The 27293-nt window shown below is 45.5% G+C and overlaps 1 protein-coding gene across 2 annotated transcripts in view; it reads right to left on the bottom strand.

Moving 5' to 3' along the window:
• Positions 1-27293, bottom strand: part of KIF5C (kinesin family member 5C) — a 66860-nt gene that overhangs the window by 33568 nt on the left and 5999 nt on the right. For both annotated transcript variants that reach the window (XM_069021321.1, XM_069021322.1), the window contains exons 2-7: positions 13461-13551; positions 9279-9352; positions 4904-5008; positions 2483-2531; positions 1602-1657; positions 648-735 (exon numbers count right to left, since the gene is read on the bottom strand). In XM_069021321.1, the coding sequence (XP_068877422.1) occupies positions 648-735; positions 1602-1657; positions 2483-2531; positions 4904-5008; positions 9279-9352; positions 13461-13551 (463 nt within the window). The remainder of the gene's footprint in view (positions 1-647; positions 736-1601; positions 1658-2482; positions 2532-4903; positions 5009-9278; positions 9353-13460; positions 13552-27293) is intronic.

Below are 27293 nucleotides of genomic sequence, written 5' to 3'. Positions count from 1 at the left end.
AATTAAAATTAAAAATGGAAACACAAAAAACCCCAAATATACCCAAAATACCACCCCACCACCAAGAATTTCTTTATAAACTGAGGCTCTGCCACGGTGGCTGCTTGGATCAGGGACATCTTCCAGTACAAATTTGGGAACAGACCCTTTTACCCCCACTCATGCAACACAACATCAAGAAGTTTGGGTTCTTTTGGGGTTTAATTCCTGAAGATTTGTTTGTTTTGCCATCACTGGAACCCAATCCAAGTCACTGCTTTGCTGGGATAAACAGGCAGAGGCTGAAAATGGCCCTGTGCTCTCTGGCTGCTGTTTGACCAGGGAATTGCAGCCCAAAGGAACATGTAAGTACATCATTTTAGCTCTTTATAATTCCAAAATATCTTCAGTCTGAGCCCAAATCCGTGCTGTGATGTTTTATGGAGCAATTCCAGTTCATGCCATGCCTTAAATTCAGAGTTCAGAGCTGACAGTCAATGGAGGTTCTGTACAAAAGTACAGTCAATTAATTGAAAGTGTTATCATTCCAGCACCATTACATCGTTCACAGACTAACTCTGAGTCCTTGGTGGACAGGAGGGATCAATAAATCCCTTGGAAGCACAAGCAGCCCCTCTGGAGAGCCAGAGAATTCCATGGACACTCACTTGTCACGGCCACGTGCCGGTTGGCCTTCCCTTCGTCGATGACATCCAGGACTTCTTCAGGACTGGATACGAATCTTTCTGTACAACCCTGGGGACAGGCAAGTCAGCAGTGATTAGCAGGAATGAATCAGGAATGTTTAGCATGAGGAGCATTTAGCACTAATGAACAAAATAATTAGGAGAACCATTAGCATCCCACAGGATCGTTGGTGAGGCAATGGACCTGAACGTGCTTTGGGGTGAAACTTGGGAGCCAATTTTTTTCCACAAGATTAAAGACTCGGTGAAATCCAAACACACAGCACGAAATTTTCCATGGGAAACATGGAGTGATACAACACATACTCCTAATTCGGGTTAGATTTCACACCCAAGCTAATTTTTCCCCCTCAAACTACAAGACAAAATGCAAAGTCCTTCTCTCTTCATGCAACAGCACTGAATAATTTAATTTTATGGGGGTTTTTTGCTCCTCAGGCTGAGAATAAACAGAAAAATATTATATATCTATCCTTTAGGCTCACATATGTTCATGTCAAGCGTATTGAATTGAAGTGAGGGCCCAGAAAGTCGTACAAGTAATTCCTAACCCAACCAATCTGTTCTGAGCTCTTGCGAGATTACAGCATCCACGCAGCAAAATATTAAAGAACAAAATTCCTCAGGTTGTTCTCTTTCATATCTGACATGAAAGGGGAATGTGAATACTTAAAATTTAACAGCATCCTAACAAAATGGCAACGTTCAAAGCCAAGAAAATAAAACAAACATGATTCAAGCCCATTAATATTTCAGGAAACTTGTTTAAACCCAGGAACCAACACAACCTGAACATTCAAGGCTTCAAACAGGAGTTGAATTATTTCAGCAAACACGCTGGATGCAAATGGAAATGTGTAAATAAATGCACATGTGGGAAAGAATGAAAAGCTGAGGATTAAATTATTCTTTTACCTTAACATATGGGACTCTGTTTTTATCTTCATGTACAGCGAGGTTTGTCTTTGACACTGGAAAAGACGTGCAGATCATTAGGAATATTCCAGAGGTGATAAATAATGTGTCAGCTCCAGGCATGACAGACACATTTTGGGGATGGGAATTCGTAAATGAGGTCTGCAGTCACTCCCCACTCCTTATGAACCTCTAATATTTTTGACACATAGAAGTTGCTCCCTGCTCTGTCAGTCTTGTACCTGTTTATTTATAGTCAACTTTGGGGCATAAAACCTTTTGTTTATTGCTTAGGTGAATCAAATAAGCCCAGACTAAGCTGGGTTTTGGCAAAGCAGAGGAGACAGCAGAGCAGCCTGGAATTCAGAACAGCTCAGTGTCACATTTACAGTCATTTCTACATTTACAGTCACTTCTACATTTACAGTCACTTCTACATTTGCAGACATTTCTGTCCTCACACTGATTAACAAATTCACCTTCATTAACACACAACATGCAGAGGTAGAGGCATGAACTGTGCAAGAAGCAGATCCTCCCCACCAAACTGCCTGACAGAAGCAAGGGATAATTCTAAAACACTCCCTGCATTTTGGAATCAGTTTTCCTTGAGGAACACACATGGCCAAGGAGGCCCAGCCCCGCCTTGCAGGCTGTGAAATCCTCAGCGCCCTCTGATTCAGAACGAAGCTCGTGCTCTGCAGAGGCAGGTGCACAGGAGACAGATCAGATGATTTAAACTGCAAAATTCTCCTGCTCAAACCCTGGCACACAGTTTAAATTTAATCCCCTCCCAAATAAAGTCAGCTTCCCCTCAGGCTTTGGTTCAAAGCTCTGCATGAAGCCAAGGCGCTCAGTCACGTAAGAAGCACAGAACTTACCATCAAGTAGGTCCCTTATTTTGTCCAAATATATCTCAAAGTAGGAAACCTAATTAAATAATCACAAACATTACAGATTTAAACGTTGCTGATTTAATGTATTGCTGTCTCTGTGTTTCCACCCCTGTCAAAGCACCAAAGTAAAAATAAAATCCCACCTCCCACACAGTTTGAATTACATTTTTCGTGAGAGCACACTTGTGTCTTGAATGATTTACAAGCCATTGATCTTCCTCCATTTATCAATGATTCATCAGGAAAGTACACAAAAAAACCTTCAGGCAAATCTTCTCTTCTTTTTTTTTTGGGTAACACAGGCAGAATTGGCAAAAACATTGAGCTGAATCAAACCAATCCAGCTCCCGCCACACCTGTGCAGCTGCACCACGGGAAGGGTCGGGTTTGAGGACTGTAGAAGATTGTACATTGATTTTCACCCCCACAAAAGCAGAGAGCACCTTTACCATACCATTTCCATAAGCCTCAGCAATACATATGAAATTAAACTTTTAAATGAAGCACACGTGACCGTTCTGCCTTGAATCAAATCCAAGGAAGAAAATGAAAATGAGCTTTGCTGCAACAAAGAGAGACAATTGTCCTCAAGAAAAAAAAATTAAGGAGGAGAATGAATGAATGAATGTACAAATGAATGAGTTTCCTAATAAAAGGGTATTTGACTCACAGAAACAAACAGAAATATGTGAGGGGAGTAAGGTCTAACCCTTCCCTAATTAAGGTTTATCCAGATTATTCAGCAGGAAAGGCTGCATTCTAGGTATCAATGAACTCCTGGTATTTAGTGAAGTCTCATTTTCTCTCATCTGAAGAATAATGTCTGGGCTTTTTATACAGGTGAGTTGATCTTTCCATGTAACAACTGCTATTAAATACAGATATATTTTGCTTTTGTGCCTTTACTTCCCCATTTAAAGCCCTCCTCTGGACCAGCTGATTCCAAGAGCCCACTTAGGCCAGACTTAATATTTCACATTGAAAACCAACACATGGAGGAGAGACCAAATTCTAAATGGATCCCCACTAGAGAAAGGGAAAAAATGCTATTAATTTTCAGTGCTGGCTCAGTTATTACAAGAGTTTGGTTAAACCCTGGCTGCTGATGACAGAACATTTCTCTCCCTGACAGCTCCTTGTACAACCACTCTCTGCTGCTCAGGCAGCTTTTCTGGGAGAGATTGATCAGCTCTGGTGGGAAACCACTGGAACAGTGCTGGCAGAACGTGGTTTCCAACATGCCACACCAGGAGTTTCCCACGGCTTGGGGTCCCCATCTCTTGGTATCCAAGGGCTGTCGTGTGGAATTGTAGCAGCCCTGGGAAAGCTTTCCAGAGGAGGGGAGGGAATCTGTGCCACTCCTGTGGGAATTCAGAGGGGTCTCTCCATATTTTACAATCTAAGGTCTCTGCAAGTATTTCATGGTTTATTTGTAATATTTTTTCTGCCTGTACCTCATTGCTGAGAAGGTTCCCAATAAATGACTGAGCCCTTCCAGGAGCTGGTTCAGAGGTGCAAGGTTATTAAAATAAATACACAAATATTCCCTCAGGAGCACTTCAAAGAATTTAATGCAAATAGCACTAAAAATAGCACTTATCTCTAACTTTTAGGCACAGAAAGGACAGAGCTCCATTCTCAGTGAGCAGCAGGAGAAGGGAGAATGTTTTTACATCTATCTGTGCTCAGCTACCGAAGTATTTAGGCCTGGTTTTGTTTTGGGGCAGGGATGACACAGAGAGCTCCTTTTCCCTGCAATCCATGGCCATTTTACTGATGTCTGCTTGGAAAGAAGCTGCAGCCTGACCCAGGCTCTGCCAGATGGACCAGGGCCCCCCACGGCTGAGAGCTCCCCGGGACACGGGATGGACAGTGGGAATTAAAGGTCACTCTGAAGCATTTGGGACATCACATGGCTGGGATGAAGGAAGGGACATGGAAAAACATGGCAGCTGTTCCAACGGAGCCTTGGACCTCCATCAGAAGGAGCCTGTGCACCAGGAATTCAAAAATCACTTCTAAACATCCTTCCACGGATTGCCCAATCTTCCCCCACTTCCAACCCCATGTCCTTGAGATAGGATGTCAGTCTTTTCCCAAATGTCCTGCAGCTCCATGGCATTTCTGATCATACCCAGTGGGGTCCAATCTCTGGAGAAGCTGCAGTTAATCAGTATTTGGCCACCCAAAGGGTGGTTCCAGCAAACCTGAGCCGGACACACACTCCAGAAAAAAATTCCAGTAGCTGCATGAGGTGATTTCTAGGAAGTACCCTCAGTAATAAATGCTGGATTTTGAGTTATAAAAGGGATGGAGGAGAAAAACCCCCCCACAACATTCCAAGGCAGATTTTCCATGGATTTCCTTCCCTTCAACCCATTACATAACATGTCACTCCACTTTTACCTTTATGTGGAACTCCAGGTTCTCATCCATGGAGTAGATGTGATCAAAGATGTCGTGAGCAATTCTGGGGATGATTCCCATGAGCTGAGGGTCGTGCAGTTTTCCCTGCGGACACAAAACCCAACAGTAACTCGGGAATCCTCCCTCAGGGACAAGACAGGAGGGAGATTTATCCAAACTTCCCCCTTCCAGAGGGTCTCTATGAATGTTTATTGCTCTGGGGAGGGGTTAACTTGATGTTAGTGCTCAGAGAAGGTGGCAGAACCAACTCCACACCTTGGAATTCCTCACCCCATGGAGAACCCCTTTGTCCTGTCAGCTCCTGCTGCTGTTTCCACTCTCACCCTCTGAGTGACAAACACAACAAACATCCAACTCACAGCCCGATTCTCCCTGTAAAGCAGGATTTTGGGAATTTGTCAGTGACAAGAAGCATTGAAACATCCTGTTCCTCCTTCCTGCTACGCTGGGGGAAGATCTGGGTGATGGGGATTTGAGAATTCCAGCCAAATATTCCAATCGGAGCTGGCTGGGCCTATTGCCAGGGAGCCATGGCTCACAAACACTCCTGCTTTCCATGTTCCTCTGCACAACCACCTTCCCCTGTTCCTGCAGGAACTGAGGATTAACTCATCCCAACAATTTCCCTGCGTTGCTCTCCGAGGCACATCCGGGAGAGGCAACGCCACAGAAATGGGAACGGAAACCTCATTTTGAGATAAAACCCTTCTCTGACCACAGCTCACACTGAAATGCTGCTTCCAAACGTTCCATGAAACTGCTTAAATACACAGTAACAAGTCCACAGTCGAAGATTCCATCAGAACACGGTGTCTGGAATCTCTGGCACACCTCTGGGATAAATCTTTGTCCCATTAAAACTGCCCACGTCAGCACAAAAAAGATTCTTACTCCAAACAGTGGGAGGGAATTGTTATTATTTTCGAAAAATATAGCAGGTAACCACACAATTCCCAAACACGGGAGATCAAATTTGATCTGAAATTGCTAAATTTTTTTTTTTACCTTTTTTTAGCAAAATAGAAGAAAATCATGCACATGTGCATGTGGTTTTTATTATTATGTTTGTCAGTGACCAGTGGGTCACACTGACCTATTTTCCCACTTTTTCAGCTTTTATTAGCATCCTTAAATATAGTGAAAAATATAGATATTATATATATAAAAAATAATATATAAAATATGTAATATATAAGTATATTCTATTGATATATAAATATATTGTGTTAATATATAATTGTATTATGTTAATATATAATTATATTATGTTAATATATAATTGTATTATGTTAATATATAACTATAGATATATTATAAGATATAAGATATAACAATAAATAATAGACTATAAATAATATATAATACATAAAAATGTTGGCCTAAAATACAGGCTAAAATATAAATTTTAGCCACTGCCTTGTTTAGCCAAAGCCAGTGGAATGGCAGTGAATTTCCCAGCACCAGCCAGGGATGAAGGCAATTTCACACAAAGAACTGACACCACCTCTCCCTCCACCCCACAGCCTGTGGTTAAAGCACTGATTGGGTTCCTGCCCCTGAATTCCACAAACATCTTGAGGGGGAAAAAAAAAAGGGGATAAATCAGCTCCACTGCTGACTGCTTTCCCTACAAAGCAGCACTCAGCTGGAGCGAAACTGTGAATATTTTATTTATGTTATACAAATCACATCCCCTCCTGCAGCAGTCAAACCCTACACCACACCACATCTCATTGAGCTGCTCCAAAACTAAAAAGTCCTCCCCACCTGAGGCACCATTTTATTTCAGATTATGAGAATGGAAAAAAAAGGTAATTCATTAAAATTAAATCCTTGAGGAAGGGGAAAACTTGAATATAAAAACACCCCCCAAGACTTTGTTCTCCCTTGCTCCACCACACCGTGACCACAGCCCCATTTCCACACTCCCCATCCCTTCTCCCTGGAGAAACCCCTGAAAATCTCACTGGAACCAACCCTGTGCTGCTGCTCAGGGAGTTTTCCCTAAGAGTGGAAAGGAGCTTTTCCTAAACTGGGATAAACAGGGATTTGCTGGGATTCCTTCAGGGCGCTCAAATCCAACCCAAGCTGTGCCTACACTCCAAAGCACAGCAGAACACGGAATTCCTAAGGCAGCCACAAAACCAGGAACATTCCAGCCACTTTCCTGCAGTGGTTTTGGTGGAGCTGGATTTTACCTCAGCCAGAGGAGCCTTCAGATTCCAACTTGTGCTGCAGAGACCTCTGGCAGCACCAGGTAAACTTATCCCTTAAAAATTTTTCAGAAGTGACAATAAATGCATATAATTAAATATTCTCATAAGCCCCATGGTAATTATATTTTCCTTTCCACAGCTCCTCTAGCTCAGAGGAGAAATCCAGGTGTAAAACCTGAAGTGTGAGGGACACTCAGCCACAGCTGTCACTGTTTCAATCAGTAGAAATTTCTGTGGATTTGCATTCAAACAAGAGGGGATGGAAGTGGATTCCACTTTTGTTTATAGAATAGTTTGGGTTGGAAGGGACCTTACAGCTCATCTCAGTCCATGGGCAGGGAATGTCCCACTGAAAGAGAGGGGCCAGAAACAGGAAGGCAAGACCAAGGACAAGGTGGGCTGGAAAGCTGGAATTAAAAATGCAAAGAAACCACAAATATTCTCATGGATTCTGCTGTAACCTCGCGGAAAAGGGGTTTGGAAAATGTGGTGCTGCTGCCACTGCAGCTGGGGAATTCCTCCAAAGAGTTCTCTGCTCGTTAAAGCTCAGATTTGAATAAAAACAATAATTTCCACAGGTGAAGTGCAACATTTGAGGCAGAGCTGGTTTCATTCAGGATGTTGATACAGTAACACCGATTTATGGGGACGGAGCACTGAAAGCTCTGCTGTGGGGTCAAAGCCCATCAATTTAATTTATGGTGAAAAAAGAAGTGCTTTTTCAAGTTTTATCCTGCTATTCAGGCAGCAAAGAAAGATCTGTGCCTGTCAGAAAGGCTGTCCTGGCTGTGTTCTAGCCCCATGTCCTGGTGGAGCTTAACACCAACACTGTGAAGCACTTCCCATTTCCCATTTCACAGAAAATCCCCCGTAACAGCTTTTCCAAGAGGATTTACTATTTCTTCAACTTCAGACTATTTTTTCCCCCCTTCCACAACACACTTTAGCAACTTCACAAGAGGATGTAAGGCTAAGAGGGGGATTAAAGCTGAATATAGACTTGATTCCACTTTGAAACGACAGCTTTTCCTTTATTAAAGGAGGAAAACAGCCGTTTTTCCATGGTCATTTCCTTTATCGCCGCTCGGAATTCTGAATATAAATTGGCTTTAGCAGATCTTTCCCAGGCCATGTGGAAGTACCAGCTCGAGCCCTGCAGACATTTTGATTTAATTACACCCAGAGCTGGTGGATTACTCAAGGATTGTGCCATCTGTGAGGCCTGAGCCAGTGATTTCCCCCCCTCCTCCCAAGGACAGACTTAATTAGACACCACTGATTGCACCCTCCAGGAATGCAGCGATTTTCCCAAGGCCCGTGGCTCCCATTGTCCTTTAACCTTCAGGTTTGGTGGCTCACCTGTGGTAATTGTGGAGCAAAACCACGGGATGCTGCTGAACCCAGGAAAACTCAGTTTTAACTCCCCCAGAGCCCAGCTTTGCTGAGCTGAGATGCCCCAAGCCACAGACACCCAGTTTGGGGAGGAGCAGCCTCATGCAAGGATGAAATCCTTGAAATTCAGCAGGAATATCTAAATATCTTCTGCCTGACCCCCCAAAAAAACCCCAAACCACAGGAGAAGCCCTGCTCTGTCACCCTCAGAGCAGCAGGAACATGAACAGACTCAGCATTTCAGCTCCTGGACTTTGCTGTAATTCCGTGCCCTTCTCCAAGAATTCCAACCCCATCCCTCTGTGCTGCAGGATGCCAGAGGGGCATTCCCAGAAGGAGACTGCAAAAGAGAAACCCAAGAACCAAGGCAGGAATTTCCCTAATCCTGCAGTGCCAGGGAACTCTGCAGACTCTTGCTGCTGCTCTCATCCGTGGATTCACAAACCCCACTCAAACCCTTTAAAACACAAACATTCCTGTAATGACAAACAAGGAGAAACCACACCTGATGTGCTCTGCTCGCCGTTTGTTCCAAATAAATCTGGGATTTACTCAGATATCTGTGGAAAAACCTTGGGGAAAAATCCACATTGACTGAACTGCTGAAGGCAGGAGGAGCTGAACATTCCCAAATCCCTTTTTCCACGTTTCTCCCAGCTCAGAGCTCCAGGGATCTGCCTTGCCCAGGTAATTGGCACATGGAATTTTCCTCCTCCCCCCAAACTGGTTTGATTTTGCCCCTGTACCTCCATAGTGTGTGTTTTTCCTGATGAGGTCTGTCCATAAGCAAAGATTGTGCCGTTGTAGCCTTCCAGAACATCTGCAAGGAGAAGGAAAACAATTAAAACTCTTTAATGACGTCCTCAAGCTGAATTATCAGCATTTTTTAAGTCTTTAAAGTGTTGGAGCTGAATTAGGAAGTAGTTTGGGCAATAAAGAATGGGGAAAATATGAGATATTGAGCTAATTTTAGGGCCAAGAAAATCATAATAAGATCTAAATTAGAGAATTGTAGAATTATTGGCATCTCTGTCACTCTCCTGGGAGAAAAACCTCTCTGAACATCAGATATCACCCAAACCCATATGTGGAACACGGGGAAGAAAAAGCTGAACTGCATTTAAAACCATCAGGCACCCTGGAGAAAATCAGACAAATTCCCAGATACTCCTTATTATAAACTTCACATTCTATTTCCTACTTCTGTATCACAGTTCACGGCCTCATTAATTTCCAAGCCTGTCTGCAAAGCAAGAAGAAAGTCAAATGAACAGGAATTTGAAAACCAGCTTCTCTCAGGGCAGAATGAATAATTTGATACTGGATTCAGATACCAAAATATTGACTTTGCAGTGGTTACTGCCCACTTCCAGCAGTCTGGGAGGGCTGTAAATTGTATTTGTGATGTTTCCCATCCTCTGGATCTCCATTAATAGAGGTTTCCAGGCAAAAAAAAAAAAAGAAATTAATTAGATTATATTATAGATGATATGTCATATAGATGGCATTTGCATAAGTACACAAATAATCCCCTTATTTGCAGCTCCATGTAGGTGCTCCAGACAGGAAGGAAGATTGAATAAGATACAGTAGAAAAATAGAAAAAGAGTCTTGAACTCAAAGAGAGTGATGAAGTTAGAGGCCATAATTACTGTCCTTCTGGAATTAACATTTTTAATTAATTTAACATCCTCAGCTGCCCATGAAAATAGAGACACTGCTTGCTTTAAGGAAACAAAGTTTAAAATAATTGATTATAAATAATTATGGGATGTATAAAAAAGATCCAGTTGTACTATTCCATAAGAGTTCATTACTACTATTTCATCTTCCTGCCAAATTTGGTTATTTTTTTTTTAATAGCTTGAATTAAAAACAAGAAAGTGAAAAAAAAGAAAAAAAAAAGGGTTATTATCTCCAGGTAAATGCAAGGTACCAACTGAGCTCACAGCCAAGGGGGAAAATAACCTGATTAATCAACTGTTATGTAAGAAAATTGCTCAGAATTTGCATCAATATTTGCATTTTGCTGGAGGAAGCAGAGATAAGTCATTTACCTTCTCAATTAGCAAAAAATACCTTATCCTATTAAGGAAAAAAAATAGCCCTCTGCATCACCTGCAGTGAAAACAAGTCAGAGGTGTCAGTATTGAGGTTATTTTTGTTGGAAGATTTTCCACCTGAAGTCATTTATGGGCCATCTGTGCACTGAATCCAGAGAGAAACAGCCCCAGACAGAAAGAACAAAACTCCAAAGGGAGGGGGAAAAAATCAGATTAACAAAGGGACTGAACCAAGATCAGGTGGGATTTTTAAGTAATCCCCAGAAAAAAAGGAGTCTGAATGGTTTTGTCAACTCCTGGCCCACAGTGATTCCCAGTTTTTCCCCAAAATCCTCCTCTGCCTCTCAGCTGCTGCCTTTTTTTCCTGAGGGTGGAGACAACAAACACATTCCCACAGCCACATTTTTAGCCCTGTACTTCTCTTTTTCACCCATCATCTTCCCCAATTCCCCATATTTACAACCAGAAAAGTCACTCAGCTCCCAGGTGGGAGCAACACCACCACCCAAAAAATCCTTTAAAGCCATTTTCTCCTCCTCCCAGGCCACACACACGTACACTGAGGTGCTCCAGTGCTCCCAGACATTCCCCCCTCCGTGGAATTGCAGGAAAAATGCAAAATCCAGGCCCACATGTGCATCTGGGTGGACTCAGGAGATAAAAACTGGGGTTTTGGGCAACAGAGAGCAGTAGGAAGCAAAGCAGAAGTGGTGGCAATCCCAGCCTGTTGTCCCCTGGCAGATTTGGGGCTATTTGGGAGTTTTGGTTAAAAAGAAGCAATCCCCTCTGGTGGTTCCACACACATTTCCACTGCTGGCACTCTGGCCCTCAGGAGTCCCTTCCTCCTCCCCAAAAACTCCCTGTTCCCCATGTTTCTCACGTCAGGAATGTGAAACACTTGGGCAGGGATGGAGCTGTTTGCTCAAACCTAATCCCAGGCCTTGTTTGGTAAAAACCCCCTCGTTTGGGTCATTCTGATTGTCAATATAGTTATTCCAAGCATTGCTCCAGGGCCAGTGGGCATTTTCTGGGATGGCAGGAATCACAGTGGAGCCATCAGCCATTCCATGGGAATGCAGCGAAACCAGAGAGCAAACGGGAACCTTGGGAAGCTGCCTGGAAAACTCTCAGGGATTCACACAGTGCCCCGAGTTGTGCCACACTCAGCCCCCCTTTCCATGCAGGAAATTACAGGGAATGCAGCCCATCAGGAACATTTCACAGCCTGCACTTTATTAGGCTTTAAAATGGAGATTAAATGGAAGGAAATCTAAGTCCAGAGCTCCGGAGCTTCACTCCAGGGCTGCTGTGCTCTCCCTCTCTCCCTGTCTTGCCCTCTCCTCTTCCCCCTCTCCTTCCCAGCCTTCACTTCCTTGTTCTCTCCTCCTCTCTTTTCCCCCCATTTCTCTCTCCTTTTCTTCCAAACCTTCCCCTCACCAACCTTGCCTTTCAAAATACCTGGAAAGTTCAAATCAACCCACATGGAAAATACGTTTGAGTGCTATTTTCAAACGGAATTTGGGAAGTATTTGCCTTTCTCTTTGGTTCATAAAGACAATTCAGTCAGTGATTCAGTTCTTCCCAATTCCTCTCGCAAAGGATTTTATTTCTCTCACAATTTTTGGAGGAAAACCAACTTCCACAGGGGATATAAAGGCCCTTCACAAATTCACAAGCAGCACACCCTGTAGGATTGAAACAGCTCCCCAAACTTCAGGCAGTGCAGTGGTGTGTCAGCAACCTGAACTAACGATCCCTGATCACCACAAATCCAGTTTTTATTAAAGGCTCACCCATCTGAGGGCAGAGCTGCTGTAACCAGACCCCTCTGAGAAGAGGCAGCCGAGTTCTGACTCATTTCTGCTCTCCAACATCAAATCACTTTCCCTCTGGTCCTTCCCCCCCATCACCTGGGCTGCCCCAGGTTGGGCTGCTCGAGGTTGTCTGAGTGAGCCAAACAAATTCCTGCAGAGCTGCTCCCAGGGTTTGGAGCAGGACCCCAAAACACCAAAATAAAAACCTTGGAAGGCACAGGGACACCCCACAAGGCCAGGGAACAAGGAGGGTTCTGCTGATAACCCCTGGCTGCTGCAGTGTGGTCACAAATCCAGCCCTGAGCTCCAGGAATGGTTGGACAATGTTCCCAGGCTCGTGGTGGGACTTTTGGGGTGTCCTGTGCAGGGCCAGGAGCTGCACTGATGATCCTGTGGGTGCTTTCCAGCTCAGCATATCCACAATTTTATGAATATCACCATGGATGGATCATCCAGCACCAGAACAAAGAATGAGGGTGACTTCAACACTGGGGGGGTTGCCAGGTGATTAACATGCACCCCCCAAAAAAAAAAGAATTTGCAGTGAAAATCTTAAAATTTCAACCATTTATGAAGGTTTTGTTCCAAGAACTAGGGTGTTTTCCAAGAGGCATCTGTGTCCTCATTCCAGTTTTAAATGCAAGCTCTCTGCACACAAAGCAACTCCCAAACCAGGGCCTTCCCCACTCTCCTTCAATGATCCACCCTCCCACTCCATTATACAGATATTCCACACTCATCCTGGACTGAACAGTCTCACACTGCATGAAGAACACACTTTTTGTCCCTTACATCCCAAAAACCAAGTGTTTGTGTGGAATAACAAGGAGAGAGTAAGGAACAGCTGTGCTGCAATTCCTTCAGCATTGATGGTTTCGGTTTTTTCCACACAGACAAGCCCTTAAAAAAAGGAAATGTTTGGAATTACTAATTACTAAACTCCCCTTCAGACATCTAAACATTCATTACCCAGTCTTTAAACAGCTTGAGGGCACAGAGACATCCTTTTCCCTCCCCCCAGGCAGGGACAATAAACAAAGACAACACCTACCTTTGACAATCTGCTTGGCACAGGCATTATAAACTTGTTCCTGGGTTGTGTTAGGAGGTAACACCCTGTCAAAGACGTAGGGCTTCCCTTGCTGCAAACAGAGGAGAAACTCCATGAGATAAAGAACATTTCAACCCCTTTATCATCCCAAACTGACATCCTGAAATGCAGCATTTCCCACAGAGGGAGCCATTCAGTGCACTGGACAGGACAATATCTTGTGGACTGAACAGATGTGACATTTTGGGTGCTCCAAACCCATCTTTTGTATGGCTGGCAAATAAAACGTGGCATATGTTCCCTGTGTGCTCACGTTGGGGTCAGCAGCCACGGATGGGGGAGACAAGCAGCAGGAGCTGGATATTTCCTTCCCCTCCTGGGCATTGAGGGGAAATAGCCATGTAAATATTGAGGGAATAGCCATGTAAATATTGGGGGGATAACCATGTAAATATCAAGGGAATAACCCTGTAAATAATGGGGGAATAGTTATGTAACTATTTGGGAAATAATCCTGTAAATATTGGGGAATAACCTTGTAAATATCAGGGCAATAATCCTGTAAATATTGGGGGAATAATCCTGTAAATATCAGGGCAATAATCCTGTAAATATTGGGGCAATAATCCTGTAAATATCAGGGCAATAATCCTGTAAATATTGGGGGAATAATCCTGTAAATATCAGGGCAATAATCCTGTAAATATTGGGGCAATAATCCTGTAAATATCAGGGCAATAATCCTGTAAATATTGGGGGAATAATCCCATAAATATCAGGGGAATAGCCATGTAAATATTGGGGGAATAATCCTGTAAATATCAGGGGAATAACCCTATAAACATTGGGGCAATAGCCATGTAAATATTAGGAGAACAGCCATATAAATACTGGGGTAATAACCCTGTAAACACTGGGGGAACAGTCATGTAACTATTGGGGGAACAACCCTGTAACTACTGGGGCAATAACCCTGTAAATACCTGCAGAAGCTCTGCAGTTCATTCCTACAAACCAGTGAAAGCTGTGCTGTGAGAAAAGCCCAGAGCTGAGAGGAGCTCAAGTTTGCAGGTCCTGAGCTCTGCTGAGGCCCAGGTGACCCAGAACGGTCCCAGTACAGTCCCAGTACCCTACTGGTTTCATCCCTATGCTAAACATGCAAATGTGTCACCAAAAGCACAGCTTGGAGCCAAAGCAGGCAGCCCATCACAGTTATGTCACCCAAAACTTGTATTATATTCAGAAACCGTTGTGATTTTCATCCTCAGCACCAACACATCACCTGAGGCTGTGTGGGAGGTGCCCTGCAATGACATCTGGAGTGGGACTGGTGCCACGCCGAGCTCCCCGACTCCCAAGTGACACCAGGAGTGACGTTCCCACACGGATTCACGGCGCAGCACAACCCGCGCTCCCGGAAAGCCTTGATCCCTCTTTGCAACAACCATAATTGCTCACAAGCCAAACACGCATCACCACCCCTAAAAACAGCCTCGTGTGACACTTCAAAGGCCCCTTCAGACAGAGCTCTGCTCCCCCAGCTGCACACTGCATTTAAAACACGAGTCCTTTATCGAAAGCGACATCCTTCTCATCTCCCATCAAAGCTCCCGGTGTTCCCCCTTCTCCAAGACACCACTGAGGAGGCCTTCAAAGCTGAGGAGGTGGCTGGTACCCGGTGCCATGCTCAGCTGAGGGAGGTGCCACCAGTGCCACTCACAGCAGCAGCTGCTCCAATGCTCTGCTCAATTAACCATTTTTGTCACGCTTTGATTCGACTTCAAGAGAGCAGATCAGGAGCTTCCACTCACCTGCTCCTTCAGCTCGGGGGAAGAGGAGGCAGGGAGGGGTTTGCCTGAAGTGTGTGTTGCTGCTCCATCCCGGGGTTTTGGAGTTCCAGGATGAGAAGGCAATTTCCGAGTGGTTTAGTGGGTAATTCCTGGGTTTGGGGCCACCCACGCAGCCCCTTGTAAGACACAAGCCTGGAGAGGTGACTCCCGATCCCAGATTTCCCCCATTCCCAGGAAAGGGAGGAGACCAGCCAGCACCTACCCCACACTCTGTTTCCTCACAGCTCCCCACACTGGGATGCTCCCAGCCAGCCAAAGCTCTGCACTCCCAGCATGAGCTGCCCTGCCCTGCTAGGAATATTCCAAAACCATTTCCCAAATGGAATTTTACCCCCTTACTCCAATTTTGCTCATCCCAAGCTCCAGGCAACAAAGCCAAAAAATTCCAAAACCTCAAATATTCACTTATCCCATTTTATTCCCTTCATGCCCGAGTTGAGGCTCAGAGAGCTGTCAGTGCCTCATCCCACCAAGGCAAACACAGCTCTGGTACCATCAATCCAGCCCTTCCACGGAGCATTCCATGCCTGGAATGTCAGAGAGCCTGAAAAAAGAGTAATTCCATAATAACTGTGCTCCACACAGCTGGAAGAGGCACTGCCTGCGAGTGGGATTTATCTGCCGGGCTGAAAAGCTCCAAGTGCAAAGCAGCAACTCCTAAAAGTGCTCCACAGGTCAGGTTTCCTCCTTTCTGGAGTTTTGTTTGGGAAGCTGAAAGGCTGGAAAAGCCATCACTGATATCTGAAGGAAATAAAGGAATGTGGGGGATCACAGAGCATCTTCACTGACCGCACGAAATGAGAGCAGTTGTGGGGTTTTGGGGGGTGGGTTTAGTGCTTCAAACCCACATGGATCTCATTCTTTGTTCAGGAGTTCCTGGCTGGATCTCTGATGTTGGGCTCTTCCTGTGTCACCCCACTCGAGCTTCCTGAGCCTTCCTCCTGTGCCACCAGCTCCTCGCTGCCACATCCACACAGCCCCGGGTTTTTATGTTTGGGGTGGGGGTTTTCCTGTTTGTTCGGTTTGGTTTTGTTTTGGGGGTTTTTTGGGGGTCTTTTGTGTTCTTCTTATGATCTCCTGAATTCTGAGAGGTTTTCCCCAAAGATAACAAAAGCCACATCCACCCTACAGAGGCAACACCCTCCAGGTCCAAAGGGTTTGCCCCAAACCAGAAGGGAGCGTGAGCAACCATGAATATCCCGATTTTCAGCGTGTTCCCTTTTCTCCCCGTTGTCACCTTCAGAAGTGACAGAACTGCATTCATTTTTTTTTACCAAATGTAACTCATCCTGCATTAAACACCAAAATCAGGAGGTATAATTCAAGGAAGCAACAAGCAGCCAGAAATAAAATGTTATTTTCTGAGCGATGCCAACCGTTTCATCTGTGCACCTCCCTGTATTATTTTCCAAACTTTCTCATTACATGCAGGTTATTATCTCCCATCCATAAATCACATCTCCCTTCCTTCCTACAGTCCCCCTGACAATCTGTTCCATTAACTTGTGCCACTGCTGCATAATGGCTGGGATAAGTGCTCTGATCCACCCACACAATTCCTGCTGGAGTTGCACTGACAGCCAGAGAGATTCTGCTCTGGCCCCTGGACAGCACCAGGAATTCTGTTCAGACATACTGACAATTATTATTGTACTTCTTTAGTTTCCTATTGAGTTAAAAGGCATTCTAAAAAAAAGAAAAAGAGGATTTCACAACCACAAAAAGGATCTTCACCATAAATGCCAAATTTACCCTCAGAGCAGCACTGTCGCCAGAAGCTAATGCAGTCTCAATTAAAGAAATTAAAGATAACCAAATACATTTCCTGGTTTAATAAAATAAATAAATAAACCTCAACTCCCCCAAATTCCCTGGAGAGAGGAAATGAGGAAAGCTCAGAGCTGCCTGCTAAGGGTGAGAAGCCCTAATGGAATTCCATGATTAATCCCCTGTGATCCTCAGGGTGGACTCCAGCCCTGGGTGTGCAGGTTATGATGTGAAGGGAGATGACACCTCACCTTCAGGCATCTGAATCCACTCCCAGATCCATCCCCCCCCCCAAAAAAAAACCCTTATAAAAACCATGGGCAAGGTAAGATGGCTCAGAACAGAATTCCCAAGCGCTTGAGTAGAAAGGAAGCAGGCAGACAACAAAATCCTGGATTTCTTTGAATTTTGGGGGCTGGGAGGAGGCATTTGAGTATCATGAGGGATTTTAGCCTGAAACAACCCCCCAAAATTAGAGATTCTCACAGGTCACACACAAGAGCACAAAACCACAGAGGCAGGAGAGGGGGACCCTGAGAAGTTTCCCAGAGCAGCTGGGGCTGCCCCTGGATCCCTGGCAGTGCCCAAAGCCAGGCTGGACAGGGCTTGGAGCAGCCTGGGATGGTGGAAGGTGTCCCTGCCCATGGCAGGGGGTGGCACTGGATGAGCTTTAAGGTCCCTTCACCCCAAACTGGTGGGGGATGCTCTGACCCATTTCAGGATTACACAAGATTAGAGGATGACCAGGCAAGAAAAGGGAGAGATGGGGGTGATTTGAGAAGGAAACAACATGGGATGAAGGGGCAAAAGCCGCAGCTCTAAGCTGCCCACTGTGCTTGTCTGGCCATGCCCCACACTCCACCACCACAGTCCTATCCTCTCCCCAAATTCCTTCCTAACTCTTTTTCCAGGTGAGGGACTTCACGGGGATCTAAAGACCAGCCACCTGAGTGGGGCTGCAGGTCACAAGGTCCCTGTGTCCTGTGGTGCCAGGGGGTTTGGGAAGGGAGTGGGAGGGTTCTTTTCCCCCACACCTGGTGAAATAAAAGCATCCCCTTTACCCCCTGAACGGGCTGCCTGACTCATGCAACCACTCAGGGAAACTGCACAAACCAAAGTGCCAGCTCTGAATGCCTTGGCAAAGCCTGGCTGTGCTGAATCCCTGTCACTGTCACCCTGGCTCCGTGCTCAGGCCAGGCAGTTTTATTGGGATGATCTCAGGGAGGATTTATGGCACCTCACACGGCACCACTGCCAGCACAGGTAACGGAGCCACGTGACGTGCAGGACCTTAATTAATGGAGAATTATCTCCCAGATAGTTTTCAGTACCCTGAGTGCTCTTGTAGGAGAGGGTTTGTAAATAAAAGATGGATAATTGCAGGCCTGGAAGACAGAATCTTTTCAAAGCAAACCCTCACGGGTGGCAATGGGATTGGTGAGTCGAAGCACGTCCCACCCAGCATGGAGCTTCTCCCTCAGAAGGTGGAACAAAACACATTCCTTCCCTCCAGCCTCCAGAGCAGGAATTAAAGCCTTCCCTCCCTTTGAAAATGGAGAGGCCATGTTTGCTGAATGCTGTCTCCATTCCCAAATGGATAGATGGCTGGCCCTGCAAATTCCCCCTGGAATTGCAGAGAACTTTTTAGATTGAAGGGGTTCTTTTCCCCACAAGTAACAGGGATGCTGCAGCTACAAGGTTGTTGCTGTTTTGCTGATGAAGCCCAAGCAATAAACAGGATCCATCCCATTCTCCTGAAGCCATTTATCTCTACTGAGAATTGAAAACACGGTTGAAAACAAATGGGGAAAATAAAAGCATGTTAGAAAAACAGCAAAATTCAGCTGTACTGACTGAGGAAATGCTGCTGCCATCCCCATCCATTTTCTGTGTCAGCTTGCCCTACAAAAACATTGGAACAGCAGCAAATCACCCAGTGGGTGAAAATTCAGAATCCCTGGGTGAAAAAAGAACAAGGAAATTTATTCAGAATAACCTGAATACACTAGAGAGTCAAACTGAAGCATCAAAAAAACCCCCAAAAATCCTTAAATCTTGGTAATATTCCTAAAACTCATTTGGAAAACAAATGAAACCAAGCAGCCCTGTCTGAACAGGCACCGCAGAGCAACTGGAGTCAAACCCAGCATTACTTTTGCAGAGGGGGCTTAATTATTGATTTATCTCATGAATATTTCTGTGGAGCTGATGGAGTTTGGCTCGTGGCCAGTGATCCACTTTCAGCTCTCAGTGCCAGCAGAAAGAACCTTTAACTCCTTGCAACAAATCCCCCCCCTCAGAAAACATCATTTCATTTTGGTGTAGCTCTGCAATTCAGGAAATCAGACCTTGGGGAATATTTTAAAGCTGTTCTTCCACCTTGATGCACGACCTGGAAAACACTCTTCCGAAAAGGAATCGGAAGTACAAAGATGCCCCAAAACAAAGGCAGCTATTAAAAAACCCTCTTGAGCAACATTTTTGCATAGTTCTGACACAGCAGTACTCAGAGTAGCAGCTCTCTCACTATTATTGACTTGCACTGGTGCAACCAAGTCACTGCCAGACTCAAAATTATCCAAATTTTCTCCAGTTTTCACCAGGTTCCAGCATTTCAGCTAACCTACCCTACTTCCTTACAGCAGTGGGAGAAGAGAATTTGGTCATTTCTTTTAATTAACAGTTTAGAGAGAAAAGGCAGAAAAATGTTATCTGTAGAAGAAAAGAGAAAAAAAGATGCCATAATTCATGAGGCCTGAGACCCCTCTATCTAAAGGTCTCGTGATTTTAGGAGCAGTTGAGAATGAAAAGAGAACAGTGGATATTAGGAAGAGTTTCTTCCCAGAAAGGGTGACCAAGTGATCAGGAGAGTGGTGGAGTCCCCATTCCTGGAGGGATTTAAAATCCATGTGGATGTGGCACTTGGGGACACAGGTCAGTGGTGGCCTTGGCAGTGCTGGGGAAAGGCTGGACTCAATGATCTTAAAGGTCTTCTCCAGCCTAAATTTCATGATTCCATGATTGTCCATTTCGTAAACATTCAACACTTCTAAGCTGATTTTAAACTACTGGGGTTTCATTGTTATTCAGAGAACGTCATGATTTTCTTTGAACAAAACCAAAATTTCACAGCCAGAAAATAAAACCCATCCTCAGGCAGCTCCTGGAGCAGGAGGGGTCAGACAAGGCCACCTCAGGGGTGGGGATAACCCATGGGTGGAGCAGGGTTTAGGATATTCCAAAACAAAGCAGAACAGGTGGAAGTTTCCAAACAAAGCAGTTTTGGTGAAAGCCCCAAGGACCTTCAGCTGCACCTCCAGAAGCCAGAACTCCATCCCAGTTGTGCCATGGCAGTGCTGCGTTAATCTCTGCTTTGTTAAACCTATCACTGGCAGATTTATGGGGCCACGGGGTGGCTCAGGAGATTTGTAATGGGATCCTGAGCGTGGAGTCAAATCCAGCCCGGGGCAGGAGAGGTCACAGCGGCTCCACAGGGCACCGCTGGCCCCTGGAGCAGCTTCCCTGTCAGCAAGAGCCGGGATGGAGGGGGATCAGGGAACAATCCTGCTCACAGGGCATCCCAGCAGAGTGGCAGAGGGAGACAAGGGGGATCCCTGCGCCTCCCTGCAAAGAAAGCATTTCCCGAGCTCCCACTGTCACATTTGCTCTGGGGAGCACCGGTTCAGGGATTAATCCAGAGCCTAATTTAGTGTGTAGCTGAATCCTGAGGGAGGAATTCCTGGAGGGCCTTGATCATGACAGCAGTGAGCCCCCGGGCACATCTCTGCCCCCCAAACCTCCACCTGTGAGGGGCCAAAACACCTCAGGACATCAGGACAAGGACACAGTCCCTCACCAGAGAGCTTTGTTCTCATCCCATCACCACCAGCAGCACTGCTGCAGGCAGATCGTTCTCCTCTGCCCTCCAGAACTGCAAATCTCGAGTATTCCCAGCTCCAGGAGAGAGGAAGATTCCAGCATCCACGATTTAACAGAGCAACCACACCCCAGAGCTCAGGGAATAATCCCTTGGTTCCCCGCTGGTCGGGTGTGCTCCTGATCCACTGGAGACCAGTGACAACAACTTAAATTCCCTTCCTCATTTGCAAACCGAGGAGCTAAATGCCAGCAGTGCTGGAAGCTGGAATGTTTACAGATCTGATGCTGCAGCAGGATTGCAAAAGCCCGGGATGGAACAGAGACGTTCTCCCCGCCCTGCTCCAGCCTCTGACCACACTAAAACCTCACGAACTGAAAACACGGCAAAGAATCACGGAAGGAGAATGACAGGACCAGGAGTTCTGCGCTTCCCTGCACCTTTTCCATGGAAAAGGGATACTCCAAAGGGCTGGAAGGGCAGCAGGCAGCACAGTGCTGGGCATGATTTTGTCTACAGACAGAACTGATGTGCAGCTACCCCAGCATCACCTGGTTTGTAGCTCGACAGCGTCGTAGCCTTGACCTGCATCCCTTGGAAAAACTCGGCTCTGCATCCCAAGGACTGCGGGAACAGCCATGACTGGAGGGTGGCACAGCCTCCACAGGCACAGCAATTACCCTGCAGAGCAGCTGCTCCTGGCAACAAACCTCTTCCAGCAGGGATGGGGCAGAGGGATCCATCTGCAGGGGCATTCACACCTCCCACTGCTCTGGCTCTGTGGCACCGGGGCAGAGCCAGCCCTGCCAGGGCCATGCCACAGCTGAAATACCTGCTGAAATCCCATGCCACAGCTGAAATATCTCCTAAAACCCCATGCCACAGCTGCAACACCTGCTGAAACCTCATTCAATAAGAACACGGAGGAAGATCAGCTCTTCCAGGAAGGAATGCACAGGAACGTCAGTGCTTCACACAGTGTTTGATTCCCACTATAAAATCACTGAGCTCTCTTCCCTCTAACAGCATTCCACTGGTTTCTTTTACCTTCCACTTCCTATCTCTTTGCCCAGTTTCTTCTGCTCCTTCCCCACCCCCAGTTTCAGAGGGGTGGGATGGAGGACAGAGGACACAGCTCCCCTTTGGGCCACGCACAACCCCAGTCCTGGGAGCCTCAGCTCCAGTTCCTCTCATCCATAACCCCTGTGCAGAGAGGAACCTGCTCCTTCCCACCCATCACCTTCCAAACAGCTTCTGCTTCTTGCCCGATTTCCTTCTATCCCTCATTATCTGGAGAAAATCCAAAAAGCAGAACTCTGAGTTTTACTCAAAATGTCCAAATCTCACCATTTTGGCACCAACCCTCCAATTCCCCTCAAGAACAAGCAGTTGGGGAGCAGGTAATGATAGCAAAACTACAAATTTTAGTAAAATTTTTTAAAAATAAGGATTCTTTCCCTGATGTAGCAGGGTCTAGGAAAGTTTAAATAGGAAATTGCTAAGCAGAGACCCCCCCCGAATGCTGTTTGGAAAACATTTGCATTTGTGGGAGCAGGGCTATGATGACTGCAGTGCTTGGTTTGGTGATACTCAGCAATCAATCCTATCCGTTAATAAAATTGTATCAGGTAATTAGACAAGCAAAGACCAAAAAGTCATCACAAAAACTTTACAAACCAGAATTGCTGCTTCCTCCATTTCTGCACCAGTTACCAGGAGGAAAACAGAATATTTAATAATTTGGTAAATTAATCCACCGCTGATAAAGTCAAGCATCAAGAAATTCAGATTTGTTTAAATCTAAATGAAAATTTAAGGGGAATTGCAGCTGGCTCTGCATTTGGTGGGAAGAACATCTCCATCAGCTTGTCCCACCCTGAGGCATGGGTGGTGACACACCTTGTGCTTCCCTGGACAGCTGGCAAAGGGTGCTGGGTGTGTTACTACAGCGACCGCAGCCCAAACCCTCACAGCAGGAACGTGAAGGAAAGTGGTATTTCTGAGCTGGTAAAATACACACACAAAACACACCCCCCTCCTGGGAACTCAGTAAGGACAAAGAGCTGCTTGGACTTTCTTTGGTAATTTTTTTGGGGGCTTTTTACGAGCAAGAACAGATTTTCTGGCTCATAACCTTTCCTGCGCTCTCCCTGCAGCAAGCAATGCATTACAGCCTGCAGAGAGCTCATCTCCTACAGCACAGCAATGAGATCAGCAGAGCAGCCCCACTTTCTGCTAAATTATCCCCAAACAGGCCGGAATTATCTGGCAGTAATTCCATCAGCAGCTTTAGCAGTGCCGATGTGTTCCCTGAGCACTTTTCCCAGAGCAGAGAGCAGCCCCGTTCCCTCCCAGCTCCAGAGGCTCTGATCCTGTTAAACTCTTCCAGCCATGAGTGAAAGCTCTGCTGCTGCTTCCTGACACACCAGGACAGGGGAGAGGAGGGAAGCACCACGACCTGTAAAATGACAGCCCTGTAAACACAGCACCTGCTGGCTCTTATGTAAACCCTGCCTCATATTCTGATTTTTCTACAGCAGAAACAAAGCCAAACCTGCAAGACACTGGACTGGTGACTAGCAGGGGATAAGGAGGTGCAAATCATCATTAAGAGGGTGCAAATAATCATTAACAGGGTGATTTAATAATCTTTTTTTTTATTAACATAAGCACTTGCTCTTCCTGATAAGCCACAAGCCGTTCTGCAGGACTTCAGCCTCCAGCCCCCCTCAGCATTTGGTAATGTTTTAAGGGAAAAAAACCAAACCAAACAAAAACCAACACACCAACAAGGGGCTCCAGGTCCCAAGCACTGCAGGTGCCTCTCTCCAGCACTCCAGGACAGGACAATTTGCTCTGAATTCCCACCTCCACTGGCAGCACCATGGCTGCTGCAGCTTTCGGGCTCTCACCTTGCAGAGAACCCCAAATGACTTTCTCAACACCAGCCTGAAACGTGCACAGGCAGCTCCCACAGTCCCCAAAATCTGAAATATCTGGAATTCAAACCTCCAAACCTACAACAGATCAGAGAAAAGCAAGGAGTATTTCCACTGCACAAACAGGGAGCTGATGCTTGAGGTCACTGGGAAGTCAAATCCAGGTTTTTTCAGTTCCATACAAAGTTTGCATCCCAAACAGCCCAAATCAAGCTCTGCTGAGGATAATGGATTAACAGCAGCACCAGGAGCAATTCTATGTTTATCTAGCACTACTTTTGGTGAAATAGCACATGGATTTACCACAGAACAACAAAGAATGGTTCATTTTAAGGAAAACACGAATCCCGTATTTAGTGATTCGCTCTGACCCGTTCTGGCACACACCCAGCCATAAAACCACCTCAGGGGCTCCCATTTTCCCCCAGCATTCCCACCTTCCTCCTGCACAGCCCTACAGCTCCAGCATCACACAAGGCACATAAATAAGTTTTTTGTGCTGGCAACAGCTTTGTTTGAAGTTTATGGCTGAATTTACTCCACAATACTCAGAAAATCTGGGCTGCACACAAAGCAAGCCACGGAGAGAATAAATCCTCTATCACCAACATAAGCAAACAATTTTCTCCAGGAAAATGTTCCTGCACATGCTCCCATGCAGTGAGATTAACTCTGCTTTTAAGATTCGTTTGCAGCGCTGAACTGTTTTGCTTTGAAGTTAAATTGTGAGAGATACCATAAAGTGAGAAATAATCAAGCCAAGTGACAGCAGTTTTCCACTGGGTATTTATGGGTGAGCCAGAAAGCGGGAAGAAAATACAAAAAGCATAGGGAGAGGTCCTGAGAGGAAAAAACCAAGCAAAATTCAAGATAAAAGGGGAGAGGGGGGGAGAAGTAATAAAGGAGAGAGGGAGAATAGAAATGCAAAATAAAAGGAGATGTAAAGGGAGAGAGAGGTAGAGGATGGATATGACAGGGGGGTGCAAGAACAAAAATCCAGGTGACTTTCCTTAGAGGATTTTGGGCACAGATCCTTACCCAGTGAACCACAGGACCAAGCCCTGTGAGAAGTAGCAGCATTGCCCCCATCTCCCTGCTGGCCTAAATACAGAGCATGGAGCAGTGCAGGAGGGCTGTGCAGGCAGAAAAGAGATTACAGCTGCAGAAAAACCTGACTTCTGGTAACAGCTCAGCTAAAAATACTCCCTAACCCAGTTACCCCAATCCAGAGAATGCTCTCCTGCTCAGCCTTTGCTAAATGGGGGAATAATTTAGTAGCCAGGATGATTCCTGGGTATCAGTGTGACTTTGGAATTCAACTTCCACCCCTCAGAAACACAGGTCTTCAGCTCAGGAGCTGCCACAACATCTTTTGCTGACTGGAAAATGCTGCCATAGGAACAGCATCTCAGCAAATTGGGGAATATTTTGTACTGCCAAAAGGTGTTGGAGGCCTTTGGGGTCATTGAACGTGTAACAAAATGTGGTTTTGGTATCAAATCCTGCTCGTTGAAGAGAAATGTTCTACAGCAGCTTCAAAACCACCCCAGTTTTTCAAGGTTCACTCCATTCCCTGAGCCAGGAGAAAGATTTTTACACCATCCAAGAGCATCTCCTGTCCATCATCATAACTAGGTAGTGAGAAAAGGAATTCTCTCAGCAGAGAGAGAGAGAGAGAGGCACTGAAAAAATGAATCACTTTTAGCAAAGACTACTATTAAATATTTAAGTTTTTGTCTCTGGATACTCATTTCTCATGGGGAAAAAAAAAATTCCCCATTCCTGGTGTCAGTGAGACTCAAAGTTGGGAAATAGGCATTTTCTGAAACTGTCCTGTGACCAATTATTGATATTTTAATGGGAATCTGATGACAATCACAAGCACTTCCCATAAAAAGCCAAGAACCAAAGAGGCCATAAATCTGTAGAAATGGATGAATAAAACCAGGAATCCATCAGCAATGCCATGCCTATGACTCCACACCTTTAAGGCTGTGAAGGATCCCATTTTGGATATTTTGAGGCAAATTTTTGCTGCTGTGCTTGCTTTGTTTTGCTGGGATTATTTAAATATGCAATGTTTTCACACTCCAAAATCCAATAAAACTGAATTAAGTTCACAGAGCCACCACAAACAAGAGCCATTATCCCACGTGTACCTTCTGGGGGAGCTGGAAAAACAAACACTGGCAACACCTCAGCCAAATCCAAAGTGTCAAACAATTACTGAGCAGCTCCAAACCACTTCTCTGTCTGCACACCCGCGTTTTAAAAGGTTGCAGCAGCACCAAATCAAGCAAAAGAGGGAAAATAAAGAACCTGAGAGTATTTGGGAGGTAACTATGGGTGACTTTAAGATAAAACATGTCAAGCTTGAAGAACCCAACAATAACAAACACAAAAACACCCCTGCAGATGTTAAGAAAAATAAAACAAGCCACAAGCAAATCCCCCTGTCCAGAAGGGATCTTTTCAGGAAGAGATTCACACCAAATTCCAGATACACTTTTGCATTCTGCTAAACCAGCCAGAACTTAACCAGAAACACCTCAGCAGCCAGACAGCCCCAAGCCAGGGAAGCTGAGGTGGAAATGTGGGGTTTTTAGAAATACATGGCAGTACCTGGAGACACCTTAGGCAGCACAGAACAAGGAATTTTGGAAGAAAACAAATCCCAGGTGAGTCATTTTCACGACAACAGGAAGGACACCCAGGATAATAGCAAGGCTGTCAGCAGCCAAGCTAAAACCGTCACGAGAAACGAAACAAAATCATCTTTCCTCCCAAGCCTGTTTTCCTCACAGAAACTCCCCCAGAGAAAAGCAGATCAATATGAAAGACTTACAAGCAGCACTGCATCCTTAATTTTCCCTTTCCAAACAGCTTTTATTCTTCTGGCACAGTTGGAAGCCCCGAGCCAGTGCAGGGAGCTGTGAGCACACGTCACCCCCCGGGAGCTTCCCCCGCACGCTCGGGGCAGGGAGCCTCGGGAAAAATCCTCTCCAGTGGAGCACACCAAGTGCTCCCAGACTGCCCCAAATAACCCCAAACCTCCCTGCATCAGCCTCAACAAACACTTGCCAAAACAAATCCGAGCCCCAGTGGTTGACTGGTGCATCCCAGGGGAAGGAAAAGGACTGGGACAAGCAGGAATGATGCTCAATGTTTAAACCTTCTGATCCCAAAAAAAGGCATCCAGCAGGAGGGGAAAAGACAACACAGAGTGGCTTGAAACTCCATTTTCCTGTGGTTTGACAATTTGTCTTGTTGAAATCCATTACCTGTGATTTAAGTTTTGAAGGTTTAAGTAGGAATCCATATTTCTGACAGGATAGGTTTGGAGAAGGATGCCCAGAGGGGATTGGGAGAAGAGAAAAAAAGATGCCCCGAGAAAACACAA

The sequence above is a fragment of the Aphelocoma coerulescens genome, chromosome 7 (assembly GCF_041296385.1).
Source record: "Aphelocoma coerulescens isolate FSJ_1873_10779 chromosome 7, UR_Acoe_1.0, whole genome shotgun sequence".
Lineage (NCBI taxonomy): Eukaryota > Metazoa > Chordata > Aves > Passeriformes > Corvidae > Aphelocoma > Aphelocoma coerulescens.
Note: the sequence above shows the minus strand (reverse complement) of the source record. Positions and strands in the feature narration are given on the sequence as shown.